The sequence below is a fragment of the Augochlora pura genome, chromosome 4, assembly GCF_028453695.1.
Source record: "Augochlora pura isolate Apur16 chromosome 4, APUR_v2.2.1, whole genome shotgun sequence".
NCBI lineage: Eukaryota > Metazoa > Arthropoda > Insecta > Hymenoptera > Halictidae > Augochlora > Augochlora pura.
Window position 1 is genome coordinate 16,822,520 of NC_135775.1, and position 21,294 is coordinate 16,843,813.

Consider the following 21,294-nt stretch of genomic DNA (forward strand, 5'->3'; position numbering starts at 1 on the left):
AATTAAATTAGTTTCATAAAAGGTCTGGTGCCGATAACAGTCATTAATGGATAATGATTGCTTCCTATTCTGTACAACACTTATTGCTATTCTTTGTTGCAGTTTTATTATATATTTATATATATATTTTTTACATTATTTATTATATATTTGTATTGTCATTTACTTAATACTATAATTATGAAATTATCTTTATAATACGATATGAATTAAGATAATAACACTTAATTAACTAACATGTATTCATTTAAACTCCTTACCATTTTTCCTATAATGTATGTCTGGATTAAAATAATGTACTATGAAAGAATCTTTAACATTTTAACGACATTAAAATAAAAAATGTGATACCGGTCATTTTGACCGACTTTGTAGGTTTAGTGTTAAGTTTTTGATAATTAATTTATATGGTCACATATGTGCCCATAATTATGAAAGTGGTTTAAGTCAAAATTTAAAAAAAATGAGTTTATCAGTTATTTTACACCACATTATTTTAAACTAAATTTATTCAATGTAATTTTTACGATATCATCAAAAATGAACAGTTAGATGGTGGTTGCAATTTCAACATTATATGGAATTCATTCAGTGTTAATTATGAAAGTGGTCTAAGTCAAAAATTTAAGGAAATTATATAAACATAACTTGGTCCTTTCTACCGAATGACCGTGGTTTTGGATTGATAGAAATTAAAATAAAAAAAGCAAATTACTTATACAACCCTGAGCACTATTATGAACTGATAGAAAAGTGTAGAAGAAGAAATACATTTTCGATAAAACGAATGTCGCAGACGGATTTTATTTCAACGAAATCACTAGAAGAGTGAACAACAAGAAGAGGAAAAAATACCGCGGGCGAATCTGTCTCTTGGCTGCGAATACAATGGACGAGATTCGTGAAAAATGAACCATATAAAATGTTCTATAAAACTTCTTTAGATGCTCCTGAATTCCATGTTTTGGATCTTTCACCTAAAAGAGAAAGTCCCAAAATATACGGAAATATTAATCTACTTCCTTTAACCCTCTTAGTACCGGCCAAAAGACTGTATCTGAGCGAAATGTTTAAAACTCGTTTGACGAAGTTTGATAAAGTTTCGGAAAGAAATTGCAAGAATTTTGAAAAGCCTGATAAATAACAAGTTCAAAAAGGGAGAAGAAATAGGGAATGAAATTGTTGTTTAATAAAAATATTAAGAAAACTATCTTGTCAATAATAGCCAACAACGATATATCGTTGTTCGGTACTAAGAGGGTTAAACACCACCACTAGACCAGTATCGGGAGAAAAACATAAAGATATTATGTGTTTGTTACTATACATTCCTCCAGCTTTTCAGGAACATTTTAAAAATCTTAAAAACTCGAAATGATGAAAATGCATTACTTTTTTAGTATCATTAATAAATGTGCACGAATAATTTCATTAAAATTATTGTTTCAAATAAAACTCATAGTTCGTTATTGCTTTATGTCATTTATAGAACATTCAGTTAATTTTGAAAATGGTCTAAGTCAATTCAAACTTTAAAAACAACATTTTCGTATGAAATTCACACAAAATTTCATATTCATAATAAATTTCCATTAATCAAGACTAATAAAATTGTAAATAAAAAGATCGCATAATGTAAAAATATTTTTTAATTTTTTCAAATGCGATTCATTAAATATCTCGAAACAAGAAATATATGACTTAGACCACTTTCATAATTATGGGCACATATGGCTTATTCACACACGAAGGCTTATAAGAAAACTAAAGTGTCTAAAAGTAGTACAAAATATGTTGACAAAATTTAATAAATAAAATTATAAATGATTTAGATGTATTCAAAGTACAATCAGCTATATTCTTATCAAAAATATTCGTTGTTCAATTGTCAAATGTACACATTTGTATACATATGTAAAAAGTGTACCTTCTTGGTTGCCGTATCAAGAGGCTTCGTTATCGATTGAAGAAATAAAATAATTTTGCAACGATTGCTTCATTGTTTATAAAAGAATATAATATATGCTAAGTAGTACGTCGCATTGTGCTGTAAAAATGGAAAAATAAATAATAAAACTGCAACAGAGCATAGCAGCAAGCGTTGTAGAGATCGTTATCATTGATGATTGTTATCGACAGCTGACCTTTTGTGAAACTATTTTACTTTTTCAATTGATAAGAAAACCTGCATTGCAACATTTCCAAGCGATTTCCGCACGAAGGAAGTCTGTTCTATCACGTGGTACAATTAGACTTTATCTATATAACCATTTTTCAAAATAAACGGGAAACAAGAAAATTATCTGGACAACGTTTGAAAAGTCTCATAAGTTTCAAAGATTGTCTGAACATATGTAAAAAAGAATATTGTTGTTTTTTTTTAAGAATTTGTAGCATCTTTGTTTGCAAGAAACGCTTATGGAACTGTTATAAGTGAAATGCAAACAATACTCTCTGGAAGAAATGAAAATTTCACAAATTCAAGATCAATAATTGACAATTGTAACTCTTATCAACACTTATTCATGAAGTTTCATTTACGCGTATTGCTTATCTCGTGACTCAGTTCGAGTTGTTAACGTTGTTTTGAAATTGTTAATTCTCTCTGTATCTGTACATCCTCCGATCGTGCGTTCAGCTGAAACGAGATATCAGTTTTAATGCTTCATAATCAAGAGATCAGTTTGCGAAATAGTAAAAAGGTTTGTTGTATGTATAAAATACACTCCGCAAGAATATTAGAAGTCATTAACGTGTAAAATCATACTAAAATCACTTTTTATAAGCAGAACCTCTTTCTAATTTGTACATTAAATCATGATATTTATTCAGAAATTAATATTTGTAAGTAATTTTTGTCTTGTATTTAATATTTCTAAACATTATGAAGTTAAAAAAGGGTAGATGATAATAGGTTTTATTAACCACGATAAATGTAAATGAACTATTTGTTACTTTTTCGATAAAATTTTTGAACCGTATAATTTTATATCATATACTATATTGAAGCGAATTTGATGAATGCCCTATTATAAAATGATAATCATATGTTAAAATGATTTCAAATTATAAAAAAGAATAATTTTTTGTGGAGAATGATAATATTTAAAAATGTACGTATATTGTACTTATACTGTAAACATTTCAGGGCATTTTCATTCTTCTCCAAATGACATAAAATTACGTAATTTCGAAAGATTATTTTGAAAATAGTAATTAATATTCGAGAATAAAACTTCAATTCAAGAATTTGATAGGAACATTGTGCAACATTCAAATTAATAGAGATAATTATAGACTCCAATTAATATTTAAACAAAACCTTAGAACAGTTTAGCGAATAATAAAGGATTAAAACTAGTTAAATGAACATAAAATTTAATAAAATAATTTTTAGAAGACAGGAACACTGGCAGAAAGGAAATAAAAGAACGTCATTCTTTTCAACAAAATTCATTAAAATTTTGATGTTGGGAAATGTTTCAGTAATTATTTAATTATTGCTACGGTTTACCCAAAACGAAAATTATACTTACACTTAAGAAAACAATAAATATGTGACGGGACATTATTCTAGAAGTGATGGCACAATGTTTTAGTAACACAATTCTGAACTTCATTCGGACAAAAATGAATATTACTTATGTAGACATCGTCCGCGAATGTCCATTAAAATATGTACATTTTATTTCCCCACGTGACAAGGTCGTTTGGATACGTTAAAGATAATGGGTGCTCATTAAAAGCCAAAAAAGAAATAATATACATAGTCGGTTGTTGATGAATATGTACTAGCTAAAGAGGCAAACTCGAGAGTGGAGAACAATTTTCACGTTGAAGTAGAAACGTGTCCACCAGAGAAGAGAAAGTGTATCAGACAAAAAATAGTTTAAAAATTGCATTTTATATCAAAAAGATTACTAGAATTTATACAAAATACCATAATAGTATACGTTGAACGTACAACAAATGAGTATTAAATTTTTACAACAAACATTTCCCGCCTTCACATTAAATCGATTGAATTTGTGATTTTCATCGAACTAAAATAATTACTATAAAAAAAGACAAGATACAAAAATGTAATTGAACTTAGGACAAAATTTTAAATTAATACTTCAAAAATCGTCTCTCACCGCCTTCGGATAAAACAGTGTTATATTAACGTTAGTGTTTGTTTGTCGACTCCTTCATTAAAATCAGTGTTAAATCAAATAGTTAGAACTACTTTCTTTCTTATTAAAGAATATAAATAAAATAAACAGTAAATAAACAGTTTTCTATAATTGAAGTTTTACAATCGATCAAACGCATGTGTAATTGCTATCTAAAGTTGCTTTCACTTCGAACGACGATTGTCTAAATCGTAAGTTTTTATAGTAATCTATATCTCTGGCAATTGATACATCCATCGGTATATCAATTCTGAATGTTATCAGTAACCGTTTAGACAAGATAAAGTAATAAGAAGCCGACGGAACTACCTGGGCTGCTGCAGAACCCGCGGTTCAACCGTGAAGTGAACTAAAGATGTGGTTAACAAAATTAATACTCTTTGCGCTCTTTGTAGCCGTCAACAGTTCTTCTATTCAGCGTATAAAAGGTAAAGTAAATGATTACATTAAATAATTTTCAATATATTTTTTAAACTACTCAAATTGCATTCTCAACTGTATTCATTATAAGTATTTGATTAGCTTCTTAGATGTTATATTTCAATGTACTTCACATACATGAATATTCTTTTGTCTTAGCTAATGCACAAATATTTTTAAAAATTTATAAAATGTTACAAATTAATACGAGCTTCTTCTTTTTTTGTTTATAAAGATATAAATTATTTTTCTTTAAAATATAAAAGTATAAAAAAATTATACTTAATATATAAAAGTTTAAAGTATAAAAGGTAACCATTTAAGAAACTTGTTGAGATTGAAGATAATGACGATTAAATACAATCTTAATTGACTCCCCTGGCTAGATTGAAGTTGATGACAATCTGCAAAATTAGACATACATTATTATATAAATACATCCTGCCATAGCATAATAGATAGCACTTTTATACGAAAATTGCAGATGAGTGATATTACACAGCAATATGTAGTATTATATTTCTTATTTGCGTAAATTACATTTGTTCAGTTGTCCTATTGAGCAATGCTAAAAATATGGCGAAATCCTTTGAAATTAATATTAGTCTTCTTTAGTGAAGGTGTGTTCAATGAGTGTATGTGTACTTTCATTTCCACAATTCATTTGCCGAAAGCTTTGATTAAACGATGCGTTAATTGATCTTTAAAAGCGATTTAATAATTGTTTTGATACGTATTACTAAACTTCAAGTACTATTTGCCACTTGTATTACGAAAATATATTGACTTTTATTAATAAGAGATCGACTAATTACAAAGTTGTTGAGTGGTTACATTTGTCTACTGAAATCTCATGCTGTAATTACTCAAGATACACGCATTGGAATTTTAATTGCTTTATTATCTGTTTACGGATAATATTCAAAAATGGGACCACGATAATATAGTACCCACTATCCACAAGGTTGTCGGATTCATGCAGTAATGCTCTTTCCACGAGACACTGATATCCCGTTTGTTGAAGTATGATAGTCAGAACATTTAAATGGTATGGGCAATATCTGTTCTTACAGTGTACCTATTCGTGTATGCGAATGGACCATTATCTCTAAACATATTGTGTGTGGTATATCAAAATTCTGTTATAGTATTATGTAATAAAAGAACTTTTTTAATGTTATTGATTTATGTAAAGGCGATGTGTACAATTCCTTTTTTTTGTACTGTACATAGAAATTAACAAAAGTTCATTTGGGAACAGGTAGCGTTAGAGTTAGCGTTAGTAATAGTAAAATACGCGAAATTAGTAAATGCAAAGCTTGTCCAAAACGGTATCTCACATCTAGTGTCTTGCTTACATTTTGCAGTCCTATATTTGAGATTAAAGGATTAAATATACACCTGTAGATTCGGAAATAAAAAGAACTGAATAATTACAGTTACATATTAATGATATATCTGAAATTCAAATTCATCGTCTTTCTATAACTGCTAATGTATGCATAGAGAGATTAAAGATGTTTTACATTAAAAGTCTGGCCGTCAAAAATGTACCTTACAGCACTTGAGTACACAATCGAGACTATTATCGGCACATATACTTTTTGTCAAGCCAGATTTGTTTGAACTGTTTCGTAACTTCGACTGTTTTATAATTACACGTTACATCTCGAAGCACAAACATGCTAACACATGCGTCAACAGAAAGAAATCATATCTTCAGAGTAAAGAACGAAACTTGACTGTCGCATTTTTTCAAATTAGCAATAAAAAAAGTTTTAGTGATATCATTATTGCTATAGAAGTTAAGTTGCACAGATACTTAAGAATTCTTTATCATTTTTCATGGCTTTTTTCGTATTTGTGCGAGCTCGTAATATAATTGTGTGCACGCGTCTTTTAATTAACTAGCTCGACATAGTTTTTAAGAATTATATGACTTTAGATAAATATATTTCAATCTCCATTCTTTCATCACTACTGCATTTTTGTAGTACATCCGTAAATTAATGAAACAATTCTTCACCTGTAAAGATAACATGATCCTGACCTTTTCTTATAATATAATGGAAAGTTTCTTATGATTTCTAAAATATTTAAAGTTTAATTATTCGATGTTTGTATTTATACATCACTTTGGCCGGGATAATCTGATTTCCATGTTAGTTTAGTAAAGAGGACATTTAGGATGCCCTTGTGTGTCCCTACAGTTGAGTCTCTAAAATGATTTAATTGCCTTAAAAATCCTATTAAAAGATAATATTAATTTGCAGACATTTAAATAATTAGATTATATCAATTTTGGTAATGTTATAATACAATAAATCGATCTCCTCAATTCTTTAGCCAGATACTTAATAAAATTCATTCTATAACTATAATTAAAAGAACAATATTGTTGCAATAACACGATACGCAATGAACTATGTAATCCTCGACATAATTTATTAGAAGCAGTTATACAAAATGTGCGATTCACTTTGTTGATACACAGATGTAAGTGCAACTTCGTTTTCTTACGAAATTTCACTTTGGGCAAACACGGATCATGAAACAGCGGCGTTCACACACATGGTACAACATTTGCGTATTCCGACAGAGATACAAAATGATAATTGGCGAAGTTACAAGGCAGGGCCAAGTAACGCTATTTGCACAGTATGTCGATCTATAGTGAAAACATTTATCGACTTTCGTAGAAAGGGAATGTCAGGAGAAGAAATAAAGAACCGTATAGTCAAGCTGTGCGTATTACTGAATATACAAAAAGAGCCAGTTTGTAAAGGAGTTATCGAATTGAATATGGTAAAATTTCTTCTATTGAGACAACCATTGAAATACATTCACATATTATATAATTATTAATGATTATAACGTATTTTTCCTAGCCTACTGTTATATACATAATAGATTCGAGACCGAATTTGACAGCTGATACAATTTGCGGCGTTATCTTAGAGTCTAAATCATGTCCTCTAATTAATTCTGAATTTGACTGGAGCATTAACATCGACAACAATTCTGCGAAACCATTCGATGCGTTCAAGACAAATGAGCAATTAAAAGTATTGCAAATTACGGACTTTCATTACGATCCAAATTACGAGCCAGGTGGTAATTCACGATGTGGAGAACCACTTTGTTGTCGCAAAGGACAAAATCAAACAAATACAGGAGCATCACTTGCTGGATATTGGGGAGACTATGATTCCTGCGACACACCCTGGCAAGCTGTCATTGACGCTTTAACTCATATAAAAAATACGCATCATGTACGTCAGTAAGATCACTTTAAAGAATATTAATACAATCGAGATTAAGCTTAATAATACAGTTTTTCATTGCAATGATTTTCATGAAAACATTTAATCCTCCATGATGAATAAGAAATGATGATTGCTCATATTATAAAAATGAAAATTTGCATTATTTCAAATCATCCTACTTCTATGTTTTTCTGTAGTGTACAATATAATTATAAGCGAGAGTGAACAAATTATTTCATGCCAAATTTGTTATCATTGTAGTAAGATATTTATATTTTTGTATTATAAAATACTGATATGACAATTCCGTAAGTTTTATAAAAACAGGCTGTACTTGCAAGTTTTTATTTCGCAAAATGTTTGCCAAACTACGTTCACATTGAATATATGTATAACATTGCCGGGAGCAAAGTGCGATTTTCCAGACGTTAATTGTTTCCATTTATTATGTAATTGACGTCATAAAGTTAAAAAAATAACAACAGAAAGATATCAAATTCAATATAATATGTTTTTTTTGTGAATTTAAAAGAAAAAATGGAGCATTAAAAACCATTCTTAATATTAATCTTGTAATTATTCTACAGAGAAACAATTAACGAATTAAAACCATGAAGTATTACCATACGATCTGATATTTATTGAGCCTCGTAAATAATTTATTGAAATAAAATGTTCAAGAAAAAATTTCTTCAATTAAGATATAAATAAGAAATACGATATACGTTATACATACAATACATAAAAAATTTAAATCGAGTCTATCTCCTGGCTAGGAAAGCTAAGATTAAAATATTCATATCAGGGACCGATAGAATACTAAAGTAATGGACTTCCAAGAAAGTTTTCTCGCCGTACGTTCTGCTATTTAAAATAGAAATCATACAAAATAAAGACAGAGAGGGTGTCCCACTATAGTTTATTTAATAATACAATAATAATAAATTATATTAGAAAATATAAATTAAATGTTCAAAGGAATCCATTGTGATTTACAGGATATAAAGTATGTATACTTTACCGGCGATGTAATAGATCATGGAGTGTGGGAAACTTCAAAAGAAGGAAATACAAACAGTCTTACAAAAATTTATAATAAAATTCATGAAATGTTTGGAAAAATTCCAGTATATCCAATACTTGGAAATCATGAACCACATCCTTTGAATCAGTAAGCTTACTAATACAAATATTTAGAATAATGCAAAAAAAATATCTATTATACTATGCATAAGTTAATAGATTTTTGAAAGAATATTACACATTTCAATTAACTATAATGGAGTATTATACGATGTCTTATAATCTAAATATTTGCAAATAGTTTGGATAAATACACGATAACAGCGAACTTTTATTACGTATAGTACGTATAGTCTGACTTGTCCAAAAATTGGGATCAATGTATAGTACCGCTCGTTAACGAGAGCCCTTTAAAATTTTTATTTTAAATGAGAACTTAGAATTCATTCTAACTTATCCGTATTACTTATTCACATATGCTGTAACTGACCACCTGATAAGTATAAATTCCTCCTTGACAGTTCTAAATCTCTTATTTATTGAACAATTAGACTGTATTTTATAAATGTATTATATCTGATTATAAGAGCCTCAAATCTGTAATTATCTTTCTTCCTAAAAAAACACTAAAAGTATTAGTGTTACTTGACATAGTATATATTTTACTATCATATTTAAAAATCAAAACACTAACATGAATTATATTGCGGTTTTTGTAGATTTGCGCCAAAAAGCGTAACATTAGATAATGTAACCACAAATTGGTTATATAAATTAGTAGCTGATTTATGGATTGGTTATGGTTGGTTACCAGAATCGACACGTTCTACAATCCTACAAGGTGGATATTATACTGTTTCTCCAACAAAGGGATTTAGAGTAATAGTTTTAAATTCCAATGTTTGCTACTGCTATAATTGGTATGTTGAAAATTTCATCTCTTTAAACTAATTTCGTAAATATTTAATGAATATTTTATTATATTAATTGGTAGATTTTGTTCTTCCATCAAGTATTTTATTTATTACAATTTTAGTACAAAAAAAAGTGTAACAAACAATTTCGTAATTTATTGAAATATTTTCTATTTAAAGGTGGCTCTGGTACACCCCAAAGGATCCAGACAACCAGTTACAATGGCTTTCAGATACACTTCTTAATGCAGAAAAGAAACAAGAATTTGTACATATCTTGTCTCACATTCCTGCTAACAGCAATTCATGTTTAAAAACATGGGAACGAGAATATCTAAAGATAATTAATAGATTTTCTCACTTAATTAAAGCACAATTCAATGGTCATACCCATAATGATGAAATGAAAATATTTTACAACTCAAGTCCTTTACCACAAAACATTGCTTGGAATGGTGGTAGTATAACTAGTTACTCGAAATTGAATCCAAATTACAAAGTTTATAATATAAATGCTAGTAATTATGTAAGTCACTTTTTGTTTAAGATAGTGAAAGTTACAACCGTATTAATAGAAGATGTGTCAAATGTTTCAAAATGAAATACATTTAAAATAATTCTTATAGGCAGTGAGTGATTACCAGAATTGGATGTATGATCTTGGTTCTGCAAATAAGGATCCTTATAAAAACCCAACATGGTTTAAATCATATTCCTTTAAAACAGAGTATGGTCTTCCAGATCTGTCAGCTAAATCAATACACAATTGGCTGCATGCAGCAATAAATAATGAAACACTTATCAACAAATATTACATGTAAGATAATATTATGTAACATATTATTACTTAAAATAATATGAAACTGTAATTTGATTAATGTAAAAATTTTAATAATTGTTTGTTGTAGCAATTTTTTTAAACAAGCTAAGCCTTCATTGCAAGGGAATTGCAATCTAGACTGTAAGAAACAATATCTGTGTCGAGCAATTGTGAATACTGGAAATGCAAATCAACTCTGCAGTAATACTTTAAATAACGATAACTATTCACTAGAAAAATAAATACAAAACATGTTAATTGTTAATCAAATAAAATATAATATTTGATCATAAAATATGTTTATTATATGAATTTCAACTAATATTTACAAGTCTATTTACAAAAAGATCGAATTCTACCTTACACCTCTCAAGTCAATCCAGTCCATCTTTTTATTATAAAGAATTTGTTGCGACGGTATTTTATCTAATATGCTAAGCTAAATATAGGAAAGATAAATCAGTTATAAAATTATTTGTACATTCTTTTATTCTTAAAATAAATTCATTTACCTGTTTTCTCACATAACTTAGAACTTGTTCAACCTTCTCTGGATTGTTACACTCACAAACAAAAAATATTCTCCAAATTGAACCAGCTAATCCTTTATCATCTGATGAAATTCCTTCATCATATTCAAGCAGAGCAGTATTGAATTGTGCTAATAGCTGAATCACTTGCTGTTTTTTAACTTTTGGACTAATATACTGATAAAGAAATTTGTAACAATTATACAATATTGAACTCGGATCACCATTAAATGTAAGTGATACATGAATTATTATATACTTACACCGAGTTTATTTATCCTACCATCAACATCTTTCCACATGGCTTCTACCAGATTATGTCTAACAATTTTACCATCCTTTCCTTCACCCATATAACGTACCATTAACATCCAAACATGCAATTCTGTGATCAAAAACCAAGAGAAGAATGTGTCTGGCATCTTAAAATCTAAAAAGTTAAACAAGATAATACCACAAAATTAGAGTTTGTAAATTTAATTAAATTATTTCAACTCAATAAAACATTAAGAAACACTTTCAATATTATAAATGTGCTGTACCTTCATAAAATGCTGAATAATTGAGTTTGTCAACTATATTTCCATAGTGGATATAACCTAATGCCATTAATCTCTGAAACACATACAAACTTAATAAATATGCAATGTATGTCACAAGCAACGATACAAACATAAAAACTAAATTAAATCTTTACATAAACAAGCATTGAGTTTAGTGATTTTTAGTAGCATATACAAATAAACCAATACTATAAATAGAATATTATAAAATGTTATAATATAAACAGTATTTGTCATAAAAAATGAAGATTACATTTCCTATAAAAATGTATTCAGTTTCGTAAACATCTCATCACATCATTACATCAGTTTCTAAAACATATTACTGTGTATTTTTAATTGCTATATGTGTAGACATTTTAATGATAAAATCATTATTAAGGAGTAATCTTTAGTTTCTTGATTGTATTGTTACTTGTGAAATATTATATGCAAATATATATATATGTGATAAATATTGATGTATATAACTCTCATACATTAAATGAAATAGTTATTATTAAATGTACTTACATACTTGTTGAAACCCCTGTCGAGCAAAAACTTCTTAATTCCCTGGGGTCCTCCTTGTACCTCAGCTTCATTTGTAGATGTAGCAGTTTTATCAGCATTTTTAAAAAACTGACGACGTTGAGGCCTCGTTAAAAAATCTATACTACTTGTAACGTTACATTGGTGGTCCATAATATACCTTGTTGTACAAGAAAATAATTTTTTCTGCAAAAAATGCTTCAAAATATGTATTACATGCCGTTATGAACAAATAATTCATAAATCATCAAGATATAATAGTAAAATAATAAAAACTAACTATGTTATATTAGAACTTATCGTGGTAAACAAAGTTAATGCATATTTAATGATTCTTTTCCAACATCAAGGATAGCTGATATTCAAATGAAGCATATAATGTGTAACTTTAGGTTATGTTAAAATACTTTTATTTTAATTAATCACACCTTTCGAAGAGTTAACATCCGTGTACAATACATTTCTATACTTCGTATAACCAATGAAGGTATTTAATTAATTGTTAAAATTTTCAAGTTTATTTACTTTTCAAATTTATTTACTTTTCAAATAGAGAACCATAACCTTTCTTTTTTCGAATTGCAAACTACACATGTAAGCTTGCACAGTTTCTCAAATTTCACACGAGAGGGCATTTGCGTACGCGCAACCCACAACACAATAAGATGTGTCTGGTGCGACACATCCGCACAAGAATAGGACATATACATACGTTTTTATCCATCATATATATAGCTGTTCTGTCCTATCTATGACAGAACTTATCTATGTGGCGTAACATCTTCGCATCTGAAATTTGAACATTTTATTATTGAAGGTTTTGCTACAAATTCCGGCTTTGTAAAATGTAAAAACTAGTGAAAAATACTTTGATGAAAATATCAATGGAAAAGAAGTTGACAAATGTAAATACATATCTTATTTCAAATAAACCATAAGAATGTGTAATGATGACAGTTCTGAATTATCAGTTGAAATAAAACCTTTTCGTTCGATATACGTTTTTAAAACATATGAATGAATCCTCTAAACAAGTAACTATTATAAAAATAGATTTTATATTACTTAAAATGCAATTTCTAATGAAGTTTCCAAGTATGTATGTATACCGTTTGTTCTATTGATATCTTTTTTATCATTAGAATTCAGTTGGCAACAATACACATATGCATGGTTTTGACATTTATTCATGATTCACCGCAATATGTAACTAAGTTAAATAGTGATGTTACAGATGAGCAGTGGTTCGTACATATAAATCGTGCAATGTATTAAAGAAATAATTGTAAAACTGTAAAAGAAGTGGTGTCACAATGTATTCAACAAAAACTCCCTCCTTAAGAATTGATGAAGCAGATCTTAAGTGCAAAACTGGTTGTGGATTTTATGGGAATGCCGAATGGGAAGGTTATTGTAGTAAATGTCATCGAGAGCATCTACAAAAACAAAGATCTCAAACAGAGTCTAATGCTTATGGACAAGGCCATGATAAGTATGTTTATTATATCAATTATAACTATAGAAATTAACATTTTCAATAACTTAAAAAATTAAATCTCAAATGCAATACTTTCATATCGTAGCTTATCACTTCTATATTGCTTGGTAGTAAATTTTATTTAGTCTTCTTATTTACCTGTTTCTGGTATGTATAATCTAACACCAACATTAACATATGAGATGTTATTTAATTCAATTGACTTCGCTTATATGTCAAAGTATTAACAATGACTATCTCTGTATAAATCATTTGATAAGTATATATGTTCCAATAAATAAATAACTACATGTAGTCGTTTAAATTGAACACATCCATATTTAACATTTATATTGCAGCCAGTCTATGAATCGGAGTATAACTAATGCTCAACAAAAATATGAAGAGAAGAAAGTACAACAGGAAAAGAAATATAAATTATTAAACATATCTTTTCGTAAAACAGTTACAAAAGGTATATACATATTTATCTTTTCATTTTTGTTTTATCCATTTTCCTTTTAAATTGATAGAATGAATAATTTAATCTAAGATATAACTTTCTGTAAGAAGCACAGGGATATCAAGAGTTATTGTATGACCTAACAAAAGACAATGCAGATCTGGAAAAAGTAAAAGCAGAAAATCGAGAACTAATAACTGTGATTGCTAAAACACCAGTAGAAAGAGATGTTAGAAAATGTATGCATTCCTTTATAATTGATGTACTTCAGAATAAGGATGTAAAGAGAATAGAGGAACTTTCAGAGATCATACAAAACTTTTATCAAGTATTTGCCAAGCGTTTAGAAAGTAATGCCAAATATGCAGGTATTTTAAGAAGTTTTTTACAAATTTGTTATGTATTTATAAACTAATCGCATTAATTATTTCAATATATTTTAGATATAACACCAGAAATTAAAGAAAAATTGCTGGATTATGTTGAGAGATATACTATGACTTTACTCTACAGAATTCTCTTTTGTCCTCCCTTTACGAATGATGAAGAAAAGGATTTAGCAATACAAAAAAGGTTAATCTTATATAAAACTTGTAGTAAAGACTAACTTACATTAAAATAACATACGCTTACAGAATCCGGCAGTTGAATTGGGTCAGTGGAAAAAATTTAGAATGCAGGATACATGAAACCAGTGCAGAAGTTAGAGAACTTGTTTACAATTCAATTACAGGTTTGCATATGAAGGATTTAGTTAATTTAAATTTCGGAAAATTCTTTTACATAAACTTTTCTATTGTTATAGATTTATTAAACATGGATTCTGCTAAAGCTCCACAAGAAAAACTGTCCTGCATTATTTATTGTTGTAGAAATATATTTTTAATGTTACAACAATCTGTTGGTGGACCTGCATCAGCTGATGACTTCCTTCCTGCACTGATTTTCATAGTTCTAAAAGCTAATCCCGCACGTCTTAAAAGCAATATTAATTTTATTACTAGATTTTGTAATGCAAGTAGATTGATGACTGGGGAAGGTGGATATTACTTTACAAATCTGGTACAATAAAATACTTATTATTTACCTTTTATTAATTACAAATTTATATAAGAAGTATAAACTGAAAGAAAATATTATTTACAGTGCTGCGCTGTATCATTTATTGAAAATTTAACAGCTTCATTATTAAATATGGACGAGAAAGATTTTAATGCTTACATGTCCGGAGAACGAGTACCCGCTAACACTTGGGAGTCAGCTCTAATGATATGTGAAGTACATATTATATGTTTAAATTGTATTGTTCTTAACAAGTTTCCCTTTTTGTAATATAGCTTAATTCTTTATAGAGCTTACACTTAATGTGCGAAGATATAACACTTCTTGATGAAATGAAAGCTAAAACAACAGAAATGATGAATGAAACATTGGATCTGAAGGAAAGAATGTTGCGATTTCAAGAAGAAGTTGAGTCCGAAGTAAATACAGTTTTGGAAAGAAATCCATTACTGATTACACATAGTCAACGATTACCAACTAATTTGGACTGCGAAGATATAGAAAGTTATCAGTTACCACCTCCAATTATTCCACAAGTAAATCATTATTTATAATTACACTATGCCATTTTTAGATTGTACTGTTTATTTTTCATTTTATAATATGTATTTAAATTTGATTTCATGGTCATTTAAAGACCATACTATTGGAAATCAATGAACACCTCTTAATATCACATACACTATTACGAAATTAAAAGTGTATTGTGTGCTATTTTGAAAAAGCAAAATGAATTTGATCTTTTTACAAAGCAAATTTGATTACTCTTTCAAGTATTATAATTCATAACTGATTCAAAATCAATTATGTTTTATTAGATTATCTGTTTTACTTATTACTAAGAAATTAATATTAAGAATTTTTTTCAGGTTTGTTCTACTGCAGTTAATAATGCCACCCAACAAAATGATATGAAAATTTCTTTAATGGACGATTGTGTAACACCATCTCCTACTTTCGATTTTCCTTCTTTCATGGGTGATGATAGCTTTGATGTCAGCAAGGCAGAAGATGAAACTAGTCTTATAAGCTTAGACGCACAATGCGATTTTGATGTCCAACAAGAGAAAACTTCGAATGATTTATTAGTCCCTAGTCATTTACATTTAGCTTCTACAGCAGAACCAGAAAAGGAAGATTATCATGGATTCACTATACAGGGTACAAATATACCTACAATTCCATGCAGTACTGGGGACTTATCCTTTAATTCTGCAGAAACAGATTCCGAAAATTTTTCGAACTATTTTCATAATGTATAAAACACATTATGAAAGTGAAGTGCGACTTTAAAAAATGTACTTTCATATGTAATCTTTGCAGACATATTAGTGAAACGCTATAGTTCTAATGTAAATAACATTAAACAATTTAAAATATAAATTTGAGAGAAATTATTGGTACTCCTAATTTATTGATTATCATGTATTAGAATAATTTCAACCAATACGCTTGTGTATTCTATAACAGTTTATTTTATGTATTTATTGAAAATACTTAATTATCTATGTACAAATAAATAATTGAACTTCTACTTATCAATGGGACATTGAATGCACACTTATCTCCCTATAACAAATGATCATTTCGTTATTTTTAGATATACATTTCAATAATTTACAACAGTTTTTCTAATTATTATGTTGTATATATTTACAAACGAGTTTTAAAGGAACAATTTATTCCAAAATATACGTATAGGTAGTAAACTATTTCTTCTCTGCAATCTTTTGTCATATACATTGAAATCTGTTCTTTTTAATTCATCTAAATACTGCTCTAGAGATACTATTGGTAAGAAGATTAAACCTATATTTTTTTGCAGTTTCTTTTTAAGGGATATTGCCTGTAAATAGTACAATATTCAAAATTAGAGTTCATATAGTAATATATAAAAGTTTCATTTTATGAACGTTTTGATTACTTAAACGTATTAGGATCACATTTAATAAAATATTTACCATGTCTAAATGCTGTTTTCCACAACAAGCAACATCATATATTACATTTTGCAAGTCTTGATTGATTTGACCCTGAAATACAGCTTCTGTGGAAACACCATGTTTCATTAAAATATCTTGTGGTAGAATGTTCATTCTATTTTTGGCATTATAAGGTATTGACCGAAGTGAATTAATCACTCCATGTGCTTTACCCATATGACTAGCAGCATGATCTGCATTAATATCATTAATACCATGTGCTTCCAACATTAGATAATAAATAGAAGAAGTACTATACTCAGCATATTTTTCTAACGCATTTATGTCAAGAAATGAACAATTCTTTAGAAATTCTAAACGAGCATCTATTAGACGTTTGAAATAATGTTTTGAAAGAGAATGCTTTCGTAGAATCTGTAAATATTCTCATTATAAATACCATAATAATAACACTATATTTATAATACAACATAACAAAATATGATAGATACAATGCATTGCAAAATCATACCCTAGCTAATTCCAACATAACAGGACTTCTTGGTGGATTTCCCTTAAATGTATTATTCACGGCATCTGACCAAAATTTTAATCTCATTTCTCCTATTTTACTGTCCCTTGTTTGATCTTGTACTTGTGCCACTTCCACATTAAATGCACGAATTGCAAATGCTGCTGATCTAGTTTCAGCTGATAATGATAACGTGCATAGAAAATTTTCATAATCATACTTTCTGCAAAATATTTGAACGATAGTGGAATACTAATACTCAATACCATTTTTATTTTAAGAACATTTAATAATTTATTAAAAATCTATTTTCTCTGGAGATTTAAATATTATACTAAATACTTTTACTAAACTGTTATATTAATTTATACAATTGCAAATACAAGAAAATAATTAAGAGCACATTTTGTAAAAGTTACATTACTTCGAAAACAAGTAGCAGTCGAGAAATTTTACTCATTTGTTATGACTTGTCATTATGTACCTAACTAATTCGAAACAATATTCGGCTGGTGTTTGTTTCGCAACTACATGGGAATATTTTGAAATGTGTAAGAATGCATTTCCGCCAACATTTAACAAAATTCTTCCGTTCATACTGAACTTTTCAATGTTTATTCACCTTAACATATATACTAATACAGACGGTGATATCTAACCCTTTGAAGACTTTGCGGCCACAGTATGCTCCGGTAGCGAGAATAAGGGTAAAAATTGCTTTGCTTTGATTCGCTGACGACACATTGCTAAGACAGGATTTACCGTGGATTGAATGAGCAGTAAAATAGTTGAAACGTTTGCGAAAGCTACAAGAGATAGAAAAATCGTGCAAAACCTAAGGTACAGTATTAAGGTATGCAAATTTTAGGTATGGTACAAAAACTGCATTTCTCTAATTGGTTGACGTTCCACAGCTGAGTGCTGCCCTCACAGTTTTAGACAAAGAGAGGAAATGGCGAATGAGCAAGAGAGCACGATATCAGTATAACACAAGCAAGATCAGTCACACCGACGACTAATGTTCTAGTAGTAGTTCCTTCTATATCTTAAAATCATACGTTTCTGTACTTATGACAGTTTCGAATAATATAAAATTAAATACAAACTCTTATCTTGATGATTTGCTGTGTTAAGTTCGTCCTTACTGTAACTGGAAGCTTTGAACCGTACGTTATTTTCCATAATTATACTGTAATTTACACAAGATAATAAAACAATAAAACTTGCGTGAGTACTTCATTGATAGATGACAAATGTATTAATTTACCTATAAAATGCAAGTAGAACTTGTAACATGAAATACAGTGACATGCAGAACTTGCAAAACTATCCAAGACTTGCGTGAAAACAAATGAGCTGGAGAACGGATCATGGCAACAATTACTGGTATCCCTGATATTCCTTATTGTCCTTTGTTCCATCGTAAAGCAACTGATAATTGCTGACGATCATGACTTCTTCACAGGGAAGTAAGAGTTGAAGAAATTGTCCATCCGTATCCCATACGTACGTGTGCATCCAGCTTCGCTCGAGTATGTAGAATTCAAAATTACAAAAAATCGATTGGCGCGCCATCCGAGGCACGTGACGTGAAATTCTATTTGTAACGAATCTCCAACTTTTAAAGGAATGAAGTCTGTTGCATCCAGTATATTTGCAAAAGCTGTTCAATGTACTTTGAGATAAACATGTCTTCGGGAAATATTATGACAAATTCACAGGATCTGAGTAAGATTATGATTGTATTGGTATGGATCCGAACAATTAAAAGTTGTTAATATGTTAATAAGTTATCATACTTAATGTGGGATTATACTATACTGTATTATCTCTAATATAACGCTAAAAGAGAAACTTTTCTCAAAATCAATTTTTAAAATTTCAAAATCATGATTTCTGTTTTAACATAATCATATATTTGTTTCATATTCTTATAGAGCGTAAAAAGACGAATTCAAGGAGGTGCGAAATTATGTCATGACGATAGATTATAATGACGAAAAATTTGATGCAGCATGTTTTCCCACTATCCGTGCAATTTCAGCTTTTACATAGGTTATTTTCACATCTAATGGCATAATTCTGGGGGTGTCCCGAAAGAAATTCGGGGGTCGAAAAATAAGATCCACCCTGCGGTACAGGTTTTGTATAAATAAATTATACGATTTAAATATTCCTATTTCTAATAAATAAATTATTCCTGTTTAGTATATGCGTGTTCTTTTTAAGAAGATTTATTATCAGTTGAATTACTCGTTAGTAGAAAACAATAATAATTGAATTTATATACATATAGTAGAAGATAGCAGAATTTTCATCCACACAATTCATAAACGTGAACAATATTAAAAATTTGCGATAAAATAAAAACCTTAACTATCTACATCTACTACAAACTTGAAGCAGATGTACATATTATATGCGTCCCAATTGTTTATATATATTAGTTAATATATTGGTCTGATCATTTGCCTATTTGCTCACTTGTCTAATCGATCATTTGGGTATTCGGCCATTTTGATTATTTAAATTACTTGACTATTGATGATTTTAATTTAACCAAAGCACAAAATTTCTTACGATTGTACTTAATCGAATTTATTGTTATTATTACAGATCCGGAGTTGGATGTTCTCTCTGTACCTGAATTGCACATCCTGAACTGCTTCTACATCCTCGTATCAAGTAGTAAGTCAATTCAATAAGTCGCCTCTCGTTCGTCAAGGGTTAAATGTATGTACTCATATTTTAATAAATTCCAAGCACCCCAACCCGAAAAATTCTGAATTCGAACTAATTCAAGTCGAACATATTGCATCCGATCCTCGTCATGCAACGTGGGTCTGTACGGAATATGTATAGAATATTCATTTTCTATTCTTATAGGTCGAAACGGTTTAACAAAAGCTCGCAAGAGTTTTGAACAATGTAACACTACTTAAAAAGTACTTATTCTAGAACGACTATCATTACTAGTCGATTAGAATCACAACTTGGATATAATATTACTCTATTGAAAATAGATATAATATAGAATTCACGTTTGGTCTTAAAATTGTTTCAATTCAAATGAAATATGTATGAAAATATTATTTCAAGTTAAAATTTCGTAAAGTTGTTATATTAGGCATTGAGACAAGTACCTTGCAAATATAGACAGAAATCACGTCTGTTGGTTGGGTTGTCACTACTTAGGGGTCACTCCATTGTAGACGATCACACTATATACGGACATGATCTTGTTTTCTTCTTACAGAAGTTTGTACAACGTCACAACAATTTTATTCCATTTGTATATTTTATAATTTAAGAATCATGTAGTAATGGGTACATCTACATTTTAACGTTTTAACTACATAAGAAACATATAGAAATGATTTGTTTACTACGACTTGTTTTAACAGTATATGTGTTTACATGATTTATAAATTTATTGTGACGAAATATATAAAATATTAAGTACTAAAAGACCTATTAAGTTGTTAAGAATTTTAATCATAATAGGTCACAGAATATAACAAATTTACTATATCATCTGTTCTAGAAAATGTTTAGAAATGTGATTTTTCAAGTTCCTTCATTAGTTAGATGACATA

General features: G+C 28.9%; 4 protein-coding genes across 11 annotated transcripts; 2 read left to right on the top strand and 2 right to left on the bottom strand.

Annotated features, from left to right (window-relative positions):
• Nucleotides 1–4,469: 4,469 nt before the first annotated feature.
• LOC144468802 (sphingomyelin phosphodiesterase 1) lies at nucleotides 4,470–11,531 on the top strand. The gene is made up of 8 exons (XM_078178526.1): nucleotides 4,470–4,603; nucleotides 7,090–7,400; nucleotides 7,484–7,867; nucleotides 8,860–9,032; nucleotides 9,604–9,804; nucleotides 9,979–10,324; nucleotides 10,425–10,615; nucleotides 10,707–11,531. Exons 1-8 carry the CDS (start codon nucleotides 4,531–4,533, stop codon nucleotides 10,858–10,860), a joined length of 1,833 nt encoding a protein of 610 aa, XP_078034652.1. The 5' UTR covers nucleotides 4,470–4,530; the 3' UTR covers nucleotides 10,861–11,531.
• On the bottom strand, nucleotides 10,725–12,981 carry Uqcc1 (Ubiquinol-cytochrome c reductase complex assembly factor 1). 5 transcript variants are annotated; one of them, XM_078178535.1, is made up of 6 exons: nucleotides 12,955–12,981; nucleotides 12,225–12,428; nucleotides 11,691–11,763; nucleotides 11,412–11,578; nucleotides 11,131–11,325; nucleotides 10,725–11,057 (listed from the first exon to the last, which is right to left on the bottom strand). In XM_078178535.1, exons 1-6 carry the CDS (start codon nucleotides 12,967–12,969, stop codon nucleotides 10,974–10,976), a joined length of 738 nt encoding a protein of 245 aa, XP_078034661.1. In that variant the 5' UTR covers nucleotides 12,970–12,981; the 3' UTR covers nucleotides 10,725–10,973. The 5 variants fall into 5 exon arrangements, with proteins under 5 accessions (XP_078034661.1, XP_078034659.1, XP_078034660.1 ...); XM_078178533.1 differs by lacking the exon at nucleotides 12,955–12,981 and adding an exon at nucleotides 12,671–12,871 and having other exon boundaries at nucleotides 12,225–12,440; XM_078178534.1 differs by lacking the exon at nucleotides 12,955–12,981 and adding an exon at nucleotides 12,671–12,869.
• Rabex-5 (Rabaptin-5-associated exchange factor for Rab5) lies at nucleotides 12,981–16,528 on the top strand. Of its 2 annotated transcripts, none has more exons than XM_078178529.1 (10): nucleotides 12,981–13,147; nucleotides 13,466–13,734; nucleotides 14,079–14,194; nucleotides 14,293–14,550; nucleotides 14,626–14,755; nucleotides 14,818–14,915; nucleotides 14,988–15,244; nucleotides 15,329–15,460; nucleotides 15,535–15,780; nucleotides 16,114–16,528. In XM_078178529.1, the coding sequence occupies exons 2-10, from the start codon at nucleotides 13,556–13,558 to the stop codon at nucleotides 16,504–16,506; spliced, it is 1,809 nt and encodes a 602-aa protein (XP_078034655.1). In that variant the 5' UTR covers nucleotides 12,981–13,147; nucleotides 13,466–13,555; the 3' UTR covers nucleotides 16,507–16,528. The 2 variants fall into 2 exon arrangements, with proteins under 2 accessions (XP_078034655.1, XP_078034654.1); XM_078178528.1 differs by having other exon boundaries at nucleotides 13,477–13,734.
• A 247-nt stretch (nucleotides 16,529–16,775) lies between these two features.
• On the bottom strand, nucleotides 16,776–18,538 carry Sicily (NADH dehydrogenase (ubiquinone) complex I, assembly factor 6 homolog sicily). 3 transcript variants are annotated; one of them, XM_078178532.1, is made up of 5 exons: nucleotides 18,183–18,538; nucleotides 17,699–17,921; nucleotides 17,400–17,601; nucleotides 17,206–17,291; nucleotides 16,776–17,090 (listed from the first exon to the last, which is right to left on the bottom strand). In XM_078178532.1, the coding sequence occupies exons 1-5, from the start codon at nucleotides 18,293–18,295 to the stop codon at nucleotides 16,911–16,913; spliced, it is 804 nt and encodes a 267-aa protein (XP_078034658.1). In that variant the 5' UTR covers nucleotides 18,296–18,538; the 3' UTR covers nucleotides 16,776–16,910. The 3 variants fall into 3 exon arrangements, with proteins under 3 accessions (XP_078034658.1, XP_078034657.1, XP_078034656.1); XM_078178531.1 differs by having other exon boundaries at nucleotides 17,206–17,601; nucleotides 18,321–18,538; XM_078178530.1 differs by having other exon boundaries at nucleotides 17,206–17,601.
• Between the last annotated feature and the right edge of the window lie 2,756 nt (nucleotides 18,539–21,294).